Raw genomic sequence first — 10885 nt, forward strand, 5'->3', positions numbered from 1 at the left:
GTCGGGCTTGGGCGGGCTTGGGCAGTGCCAAATACAATTCGGGTCGGGCTTGGGCAGACCCCCAACCCGACCGAACCCGCCCGAGTTGCACCCCTAGTAACTATACTAGTTATTGATTTTTTTAAGACTAAGGCTCAATTTAGTTACGATGAAAATGATAAAAAGTAAAAAAATGGGAAAAAAAAAAAAGTAAAGTTTTCCTAAGTTTGTTTAGCATGAAAGTGGTAGAAGATATAAAAAAATTAATTTTTTTGTATAATTCATAATAATAAGGTTACTAAACTTCCAGTTTCTTGTAAAAAATACAAAAAAATACATAAAAGTTTAAATTTATTATAAAAGTAGTTACTTATAATTATAATTTCTATTTTCTTGTAAAATTTTCATCCTAATCAAATTTATATGAAAAAATATATTTTCTTTTCTTTTGCTTTATTTTTTTTTTTATCATTTTCACTTTCCATCATTTAATTTTTTCTAAGCAAACAAGGTTTAAGGTATTTTGGGATTTTTATCTGTCGCTAAAAGTCTCATTTTTTATAACTTGTCTCCCTCGTTTTATTGGTAAAGTGTAAATGAGATCACCAACATTATTATCTTAAGAATTCAATAAATATATCACATACTTTATATATGATGTGATTTTGTGTAAATTCTTACCAAAAAAAAAAAAATGTAATAGCTAAAAATGAGTTTATTGTAATTTACCCTCGAAATAATAAATAAAAATGCTTGTTGAGTTTGTGACCAAATGCTAGAATCTAACACGGATTAAATCTTTTATGTGTTTTTTTATTGAATTTTTAATTATCAAAACAACCTCGATCGCTGTTGGAGTGTGTAATGACTGATGTGTCATGCTAGAGTGAAAATATAAGAATATTATGAAAAATTATTTAGTAGTTTTACATGGTGTTTGTATTTAGTTTGAAGATTTGAAAAGAGATTTAGAAAATAAAAAAGAAAAGATATATGAAATTATATGAAGTATACATATATATATATTATTCATATTTTACCTATCTTTTTTATTTTCTTTTCAAATTCATTTTCAAATTCCCTAATGCAGCATTTGGTTGGGAGATTTAGGAAGAGATTTAGAAAAAAAAAAAAAAAAGTGTACGAAACTAAGTGAAATGTAGGTATATTTTATTCATATTTTACTTACTTTTTTTTTTCTTTTTTTTTAAATCTCTTCTTAAATTTTTTAACCAAACACAACTTAACTAAATACAGCACTAATGACCAAATATCACGTCTCTGCTATAATGCAACTATATTTCAAAAAGAAAAATACTTGTAACTTGAATTTGTGTGGTTCGAATGAATTGAATGTTCTAAAATGATGTCGTTGTACCCTCAAAACGACGTCGTTTTGAGACATTCGAGTCATTCAGACCATAAAATTCGAATACTAAGGTGTCGTTTGGTAACACTTACGTTTTCTGTTTTCTGTTTATATTTACAAAAATTTTAAAAACTCAAATAAAAATTTGTTTGGTAAAATTTTTGATTTATAAATCAATGGTCTCAGTTTATAAATTTGGCCAAAAAATGAAAACACAAAAAATGTGTTTCTATTTTGAGTTTTTTTTTTTTTTACCACCCAACACTAACCACCACTTGCCACCATTTTCCACTACCATCTTCCGCCGCCGCCACCCACCCCCCACCCCCCACCACCACTTGCCATCGCCACTCACCAGCCACCAGCCACCACCCACCTGCTACCCATTCGCCGCCACCACCACCACCACCCACCACCCACCTGCCATCCATCCGCCACCACCATCCACCGCCCGCCACCACCACCCGCCACCTGCTTGCCACCACCACTCACCACCCACCTACCACCACCATCCACCACCTGCCGCCACCAACTACCCACTACCACCAGCCACTAGCCACCCACCTGCCACTACCACCACCACCACCACCATCACCTACCATCCACCTGCCACCACCACCCACCACCACCCACCACCCACTCGCTACCACCTACCACCCGCCACCGTCACCACCACCACCCGCCACCTACCTGCCACCACCCACCACCACCCGTCATCCGCAACCCACCTGCCACCACCACCCACCACCACCCACTCGCTACCACCCACCACCGTCACCCACCCACCCACCACCCACCCGTCATCCGCCACCTATTTGCAACCACCACCCGCCACCAGCCACCACTACCACCACCACCACCACCCGCCACCTACCCGCCACCACCCACCATTATCCGCCATCTGCCATCCGCCACCCACCTGCCACCGCCACCCACCTGCCACCACCACCCATCGCCCGCCACCGCCACCGCCACCGCCACCACCACCACCACCACCACCACCACCACCACCCACTCGCTACCACCCACCACCCGCCACCGTCACCCACCCACACACCACGACCACCCACCCGCCATCACCCACCATCACCACTTTCCACCACCGTCTTCCGCCGTCACTTGCCACCACTTGTCATTTCTCACTCTTTTTTATATTTTTAAATTTTTTTAAACATTTTGTCAATTACCAAACACGTTTGTAGTTTATGTTTTTCTAAAAATAAACAATAAATAAACAAAAATCAATTTATAAAATTTTTGTAAATATAAACTGAAAACGTAAACGTTACCAAACACACCCTAAGCATTGTTATTTCAAAAAACACCAAATTACTTACTGCAAGCCAGAAAACCACATAGGGTAAAATTCTATATTTTTAATAAAAGGAAATGGCCTCCGTCTAGTCTGATGGATTGGAAGGTACTGTTGGGTCTATAGAGATTCATCACAGGTCCTGTTTTGATAATTCGAACAGTTCAATGTGTAGAACTCGTCGAGTACTATATGCTTGTGAAAAAATCACATTGATCGGATATCTATAGCTATGTGATCAAATCAGTTTTTTGTAAGCCATTTATTTTTCATTGTCAATTGTTTTTATACAAAACTGATTTGATCACATGGTTATTGATATCCAATTAATGTGATTTTTTACAAACATATAGTACTCAGTGAGTTCTACATATTGAACGATTCAGATTATCAAAAAGCTACCCGTAGTGGATCCATACGGGCCAAACAATACCTCCAGTCCGTAATTAGACTGGAAAGAAGTCATTCCCTTAATAAAAAGAAAATTATTTGAGCGCCCGAAATCGTTTGGCTTGAATTGGCTCGAAACCCAAAACGGTGTTGTTTTGAGTTTTTTTTTTTTTTTTTTGTCTTTTTGTCTTTTTTTGGCCTTTTCTTGCTTTTTTTTTTTTTTTCCTATTCTTGTTTGAACACAAACAGACAGAGAGAAAGGAGAGAAGAGGAAGAGAGAAGAAGGAGAAAAGATGGGGGAGAAGGAGGAGGAAGAAAAGCAGACGGTGACGGCGGAGGAGGAAGATTGACGGTGATGGCGGTGATCGGAGATTTAGATCTGAATCAGATCTGTATCTTTTTTTTTTTTTTTGATGATGATGATGATGTTGATGAATATGTTGCGATGATGATGCTGATAAACTGTAGGAGATGTTGTGATGATGATGTTGATAAACTGTAGGAGATGTTGAGATGATGACGTTGATAAACTGTAGGAGATGTTGAGATGATGACTGTTGATAAACTCAAAACGTCTTTTTTTTTTTTTGTCTTGTTTTTTTATTTTATTTTATTTTATTTTTATTTTTATTTTATTTCAAAGATTTGTCTTGTTTGTTTGTGTTCCCAAGCTCTTGTTTGTTTATGAATCTCTTTGTGCTTAAAGTAAAAGTTGAGAGAAAGAGATGAGTAATGGATTGACGGACTGGGAAAATAGGGTGGAAGAAGGGAATAAGAAAAGGAAAGGGGGAAGACTTTGTGGAGGAGGCAGAGTGTTGTCCTTCTGGGGGAACAAGATAAAGAATCTTTTTTTTTTTTCCTCTTTCTTCCTCTTCTGTTCATCTCTGTTTCTTTTCTTCTTCTATCTTCATCTTCTTCTCCTCTGTTCTTCTCTCCTCTGAAACAAAAAAAACAAAAGAAAAAAACAATATCAAAACGACGTCGTTTTGATACCAAGCCAGAGGACATTGGGACTACCCAGCAGAACCGTAATAAAAAATAATACAAAAAATTTAAAAATAAAATAAAATTGACAACCGAAGCTTTAAACGGGGGACAAGACAACACAATTCTGATACCTACCTACCGTAGGGTGGAGGGAGAAATGTTTTGATCTGTGTTCAGCATCATCTTGTAGTCTTTTTCTTCTTCTAACTAACTCCTCCTTTTCAAAATTCATCCTCTCTCTCTCTCTCTCTCTCTCCCACACCTCCATACTCACTGTTTTAAGTTTAACCCCTGTGTTTCACTGCATCTTCCTCTTCACACCCACAAATCTACAACAATTCAGTAAACATTACTCCAAAATTTGGAGTCCAAATCAAAACATATTGTCACAGGGTCAACTGCTATTCTCTCTCTCGCTCTCTCTCTCTCTAGTCCTCTTTTGACATTAATCCATTGTTCAATACCTCTCAAGTTCCAAGCTCCTCAAATCTTCTCAAACTCCAGGAATTTCAATTTCAATTTCAATTTCAATTTCAATTTCAATCTCAATCTCAATCTCAATACCACAAAAACCATGAAACAATTGCACAAACAATCAAGCGCTAACCACACCCCTTCAACCCAAACAACCCCACCATACTCACCCAAAACCCTAAAACACCCCAGATCTCTCCCCAGATCCATCAATTACATCCTCAAGGAACAGCGACTCCTCTTCATTCTAGTCGGTATCCTCATTGGCTCCACATTCTTCATCATTCAACCCACTCTCTCCCGCCTCTCCCCTTCCGACTCCCATTCTTCAATACCCAGATCATTTTCTCTCTCAAATCGCGAGTCCCTATCAAACCCATATCAGGTTTCAAAGAATTACGGTGATGCCAACAAGGCTGTTGCGAGAATTCCTGTGGGAATTGGGCGGAAACGGTTGAGAATTGTGGTCACAGGAGGTGCTGGATTCGTGGGTAGTCATTTGGTTGACAAATTACTTGCAAGAGGTGATGATGTGATTGTGATTGATAATTTTTTCACTGGGAGGAAAGAGAATGTGATGCATCATTTTGGGAATCCAAGATTTGAGCTCATTAGGCATGATGTGGTTGAACCTATTTTGCTGGAGGTGGACCAGATCTATCACTTGGCTTGCCCGGCTTCGCCGGTTCATTACAAGTATAATCCTGTCAAGACTATCATATCCTTAGTATGAAGTATGGTTTTTTATTGCTTTGAGTTTTTGGGTTTTTGTCATTTTTGTTGAATTTTAAATGCAAACTTGTTTGAAATCCTTGACTGAGATTACAAGACAAATGTGATGGGTACCCTAAACATGTTGGGCCTTGCAAAGCGAATTGGGGCGAAGTTTTTGCTCACGAGTACTAGTGAGGTTTATGGGGATCCACTTGAGCATCCTCAGAAAGAGACATATTGGGGACATGTAAATCCAATAGGTATAATGCTGCTACTTACCAAATCATTTTGTCTGTTTTATGTGTAAATTTATGTTTATAATCTCAAAGCACTTGTTAATATGTAGGTGTTAGGAGCTGTTACGATGAAGGTAAACGCACGGCTGAAACCTTAACAATGGATTATCATCGAGGTGCGGGTGTTGAGGTAATATTTTCTATTTGAGTACATGTACGTGATATGTTGCGCAATGCTGAATTTAACATGTGGATGATTTAGTTTTAAAAAATTATATTTTTATTGCAAATAGTATGATCATTCTGAACTGCTGGCTTGTTCTTGTATAAATCCCTTGTAGAAGGTTTCCATATCCTCACAAGTTGTCAGGACTTGAAGTCATGGAAAGTCTTGCTCTCTACACGACCAAGTTGATTTTGTTTTGTTATTTGTGCTAAATAACTCTCAGATCTCTCTAGGCATAGGACATGCTTCATGTGACCCCATGATTGAGTTTAGTCATTTATCACATCCATTTGATGCATTTACTGGGCCTACTAGCCAATACAGGTTTATTACTGTTTCATCTTGTCATGTGCTCATTGCACAACCATATACATAAACAGAGAAACCAATAACCTGATTTGTGGCAAATAGTGTGTTCAAGTGTTAATTATAAGTCAATTATTATGTATTAAAGGGAGGTATTACTAGAACGGCACTGGTTAGTGATTATGTTTGTTACTCGTTTAGACTTAAATCGAAAAAAAAGTGTTTTATTATATTGATTGCTGGTGTACTTGAAGTTTAGTCATGAAGTTAAAAAAAGCATAATTCATCCGAACTGCTGGTTGCTTCATTGGACTTAGGCTGGTCATGAAAGGTGGGTTAGTTTTTTTTATTTTATTATTATATTTTTAAACAACTGTTTCGGTACTAATTGGACTAAAATGAGCTAATATTTTTTATTTATGGATCAAAATTCTATAATGGATTAAATACCTTATTGTAAGATCTTATAACTCAATAGAGATAGGCATTAAAGGCCTTACCGTTTGAACAAAAGTAAACACCAAAGCGTAATGAAGTACAAAAGGCATCATTTAGAGCAACCTGAGAAGTGAGAACACTATAACAGTTGGTGCTAAAGACTCAAGACTGGATAGAGTAAGGACCTTCACCAGTTGCAATCACTTTCCCACAAAATTTATTGCTGTTGGTACAGAGATAGCATATTTAATCCTGAAAGATTTTGATGTTTAATGAGTACATGTGCTTTTGACTTTTCATCCTCATGTGATAGGTGGCTTATTTTGTATATTGTTGTTAGCCATTTGTAATAAAAAAATTTAACTGAATTTAACATGCATCCTTCATTTTTATATGCTAGGTAGTTGACTTTTCAGAACAGAAAGCATCCATTTGATATAGATAGATGGACAAATCCACGTGAAAATCTTCTAAATCTTCTTTTATCTTTCTTCCAAGTTTCAGTTATATTTTTGTTTCTCGAGACATTTCCTTGGTTCAATTTTGTGCAAACATGTTGCTTCAGATTTTATATCATTTGATCATCATCTTCATTTCATGTGGCCTTGGTTGAGGGTTTGGATTTTTGTGGTGAGTGTATGTATTATGGCCAATAAAAAACATTTTTCTCCGTGGCAGAGTAATGGAGCTTGCGGCCTTGCAGGAAAATGTTAGAATTGACAGGGATAAAGTAAATTAGGAATTAGAGAACAGAAAGCAGCACACTTGAAGATGGACGTGCTTTCTTAGCCAAGTTGGCTGTTGTGGAAAGAATTTTTGGGTTGTTGGGAATCGTTTGGTCACAAGGGACAATTGGGTTTCCATTTGCCTGACGAAAAATTTGGAATATCAGGAATAATTGAGAAATTTGCTATCATGATAATTTCGTAACATATAATGTGATGCCAGGATGGATATTCGGCAGAGTTATGAATAGTTATCAAATTTTAAGGAGACTTAATCATGGTTTTTGCTCTCTGCAGGTGCGCATTGCACGTATTTTCAATACATATGGCCCCCGTATGTGTTTAGATGATGGCCGTGTTGTAAGCAATTTTGTTGCGCAGGTTTGATCTCCTGACCCATCTATCCAGGCACACACACACGGGCACACACACAGAAAATTCATACTGAAAATGAAAATTCCTTTTGTTTTGAACTTCAAATGTGGGTGAAATTTTTTGAGATTTATACTGATTTCCTACTGTTGTGCCATCTCTTGCAGGCCATCCGCAAGCAACCATTGACCGTATATGGTGATGGAAAACAAACACGAAGCTTCCAATATGTATCTGACTTGGTATGCCATATTATCCTTTGCAAAGGCCTTTTTTGTTCATTATCTCCTGTTCGTAGAAGTTGGGGGAACCAAATTTCCCCCTTTTATCATAAAACTTCCGTAATAACTTCAAGGGCTTCTTGTTGTGAGAATAATAGATTCTCACAGTTGTAAGAAGGGCAGTAGTACAGCAAAAGCATTTTGAGTTAAATGGTTGACCTAAGGCAGAATTTTGAAAAACTAGTTTGGGAAGATGGATTACCTGACTTCATATCTCAAGCTGCATGTCATCTTGTGAGATCAATTGATTATAATTGTGAAGACAGTTACAGAAATACACCCCAACCTCAAATCCCTTTGTTGTCTTCAAGATGTCTGACCTCTAAAACAAACTCGAGGGTTGTTAGTTAACAGACTGTTAATGTAGCATCTGTTTTGTTCATGATACATAAGGATGCTTTGAGGCCATTTAACTTGGGTAATAAATTGTAGTTTGGCAAGCTTAAATTAAAGGTATAGTGATGCCAAATGACTATTAAGATATCTGTTCAATTATTCAAGTGATTTCAAAACCAGAATATATGGAGAATTTCTCCAAAAGAGAAGAGCAAAAATGTCAAGAGGTAAAAGAGAGGAAGGAGAAAGAAGAACACAAGGGGCACAATCCTAATCTCACAACGGCCACAACCTACTATATCTTATTAATTCAAATCTAACTATTAAAATGCAAAGACTTAATAGCTATAGGCTAGAAACTCTAATTCAAAATAAGAAAGTAAATCATAATATTATTTGGTAACTAGAATCCCTACAATATGAAACTAAATATATGCAGGTCAAAATTAAACTATAAATAAAATATCAAAGACAAATAAAATTATAAAGTCTTCAAGATCATCCATGAACGTTCTGCGTCACGTGGCTTAGACAGAGCATTTTTGTCACGACCTAAACCCATCCCTATAGGTTTAGCGTTATGACCGGCCAGTAATCTCAGATTATCTACGGCCTCTATTAACAAAATCAATCTTAGTATAATTTACGGGGATTAGCGGAAGCAATTTAAGACATGATGATCCATTGAGCTGTGCACACATGAAAACATCCTCATAGCATAATTGTACATCCATTCTTTACATATGTGCCTTCATCCATCACAATAGGCTTTTAACATTTATTACATATTTGAAATACCCATAGCTTTAAAATCTAAAACAACCCCAGTAGTGTCTCCAAGTCGGCAATTCTAACAGGTATTCCATAAACAAACAGATATTCACACTTAAGCATATAATTAAGCAATTAAACTCACACAAATAAATATATAAAAATATTGTATGCGTTGTGCTCGTCACAATTTTCCTAGTGGAGTGTTGAAATGATGTTAAGAGGGAATAATGAACTCTTCTTCACTGTCAGGTCGATGGACTGGTGGCTTTAATGGAAGGCGAGCATGTGGGGCCATTTAACTTGGGTAACCCAGGGGAATTTACCATGCTAGAGCTTGCTGAGGTTTGTCTTCCTTGAATTCCTAATGGTGTGTTTGGTTGGGGGATTTGGGGAGGAATTTAGAAAGAGAAAGGGAAAAGGTGTGTGAAACTATGTGAAATGTAAGTATATTTTATTTATATTTCACCTAACTTTTCTTTTTCTCTTTCCAAATCTCTCCTCAAATCCCCCAACCAAACACAGCGTAAAAGAATTGTTTGACCATTTTAGTAATGTCTGGGACAAGGGTTCGTTGTTCTTACTGGCGTGCGTAAAATAATAATATTATCTTCGTCAAATGCAGGTTGTCAAAGAAACTATTGATTCCAGTGCAACAATCGAATTCAAACCGAACACTGCTGATGATCCACATAAGAGGAAACCAGATATTAGCAAAGCAAAGGAACTTTTGAACTGGGAGCCAAAGAAGTCGCTGAGAGAGGGGCTGCCTCTTATGGTGGCTGATTTTCGAAATCGCATCTTGAATGATGACGAAGGTAAAGGGAACAAGTAGAAGTGATAGCAAGGCCAGTATGTATAGGAGTGAAAAGCGTGTCATATATGTTGTGCAATTCATATACTAATATTTTATCGTCATCTCATTCCTCTATTTTCATTACCTGCAATGATCACCAATATCTTGCATTGTTTATCTGCATTCTGTGCTTTTGAGAGGTCAATTAATTTGATCCCCCTTTTTTGGGCACCACTTTGTGGTTGGTGTAATGGCTCTACTGAATTAACAGGTTTTAGTTTCATCTAGTGTTTATAATGGGTGCCAAAACTATGATGTCATTTTTATGTATGATTGCTTCTTGTTATTTGTCTCTCACAGCTGTGTTTGTGTGTGACTGTCTTTTGCTTGAACTCTGTACATTTTGAATTTGATTTTTTAAGTACCATCTGATGAGATTTTGGAATTTGTTGCTTTTGTTAACGAGTATTGAAGCAAATTTCTTTTTTCTAAATCAAACAAATGATTTAGATCTGTCTTGGATTAATTTCTGATATTATTGTGTATATAGTTTAGAAATTTGAATTATGTCTAAATTTCTTGACTTTCATTTTTTGCTGATTCAGTTTTTTAAAAAGTGTCTCTCGTTAAAACACTTTCGACATGGTTCATCTGCACAATTGAATATATCCCATATGTTAAAGAGGTATGGTTTGCTGAAAGTGACGAAGGCTTTGCAATTTTTTTATTTTTTTAAATATAATTTGTCAGATCCCTCCATAAAGAAAAATAATTCGTAGCTTGAAAAATGATTTGGCTCGAATGGTCCAACTATCCAAAATGATGTCGTTTTGGATAGTTTTTTTTTTTTTCTTCTCCCTATTAGATCTCTGAGAGAGAGAAGAGAGAGGAAAAAAGAAGAAAGAGAGAAAAGAGAGAGCACCAGAGACGCTGAAATTGATCGATTTGAGCTCCACTAGAGAAGAGAGAGAACTCAACTAGTTTCTTCTTCTTTTTCTTCTTCTTTTTCTTTTTTTAGGGTCGATGGATTTCATCGAAATCGATGGATATGGATTTCAGAAAATCGATGGATGTTGATGATAATGATGTTGTTGTTGATGATGATGATGATGTTGATGAAGATATTGTGATGATGATGTTGATGAAGATGATGATGATGATGATGATGATGTG

At 36.7% G+C, this 10885-nt stretch overlaps 1 protein-coding gene and 1 pseudogene across 4 annotated transcripts; both read left to right on the forward strand.

Moving 5' to 3' along the window:
* Nucleotides 1-4611: 4611 nt before the first annotated feature.
* LOC145801129 (UDP-glucuronic acid decarboxylase 1 pseudogene) lies at nt 4612-5259 on the forward strand (annotated as a pseudogene). Its single transcript, XR_014342057.1, has one exon. The product of XR_014342057.1 is annotated as a UDP-glucuronic acid decarboxylase 1 pseudogene (transcript).
* An 81-nt stretch (nt 5260-5340) lies between these two features.
* LOC114260020 (UDP-glucuronic acid decarboxylase 1) lies at nt 5341-10067 on the forward strand. 3 transcript variants are annotated; one of them, XM_082891458.1, is made up of 6 exons: nt 5341-5485; nt 5572-5651; nt 6832-7537; nt 7696-7770; nt 9169-9261; nt 9542-10067. In XM_082891458.1, exons 3-6 carry the CDS (start codon nt 7373-7375, stop codon nt 9749-9751), a joined length of 543 nt encoding a protein of 180 aa, XP_082747584.1. In that variant the 5' UTR covers nt 5341-5485; nt 5572-5651; nt 6832-7372; the 3' UTR covers nt 9752-10067. The 3 variants fall into 3 exon arrangements, with proteins under 3 accessions (XP_082747584.1, XP_082747583.1, XP_082747582.1); XM_082891457.1 differs by having other exon boundaries at nt 5345-5485; nt 7110-7537; XM_082891456.1 differs by having other exon boundaries at nt 5350-5485; nt 7454-7537.
* The last annotated feature ends 818 nt before the right edge of the window (nt 10068-10885 follow it).

The sequence above is a fragment of the Camellia sinensis genome, chromosome 10, assembly GCF_055761805.1.
Source record: "Camellia sinensis isolate YWXY chromosome 10, ASM5576180v1, whole genome shotgun sequence".
In the NCBI taxonomy this organism is placed as follows: domain Eukaryota; kingdom Viridiplantae; phylum Streptophyta; class Magnoliopsida; order Ericales; family Theaceae; genus Camellia; species Camellia sinensis.

Excerpts from the sequence above, each read along its gene's own strand:
- LOC114260020 (XM_082891456.1), top strand. The coding sequence starts at position 5,350 with ATGGGTACCCTAAACATGTTGGGCCTTGCAAAGCGAATTGGGGCGAAG. Across the intron at positions 7,538-7,695 it reads TAAGCAATTTTGTTGCGCAG|GCCATCCGCAAGCAACCATT; the intron begins GTTTGATCTCCT and ends CATCTCTTGCAG. Across the intron at positions 7,771-9,168 it reads TCCAATATGTATCTGACTTG|GTCGATGGACTGGTGGCTTT; the intron begins GTATGCCATATT and ends CTTCACTGTCAG.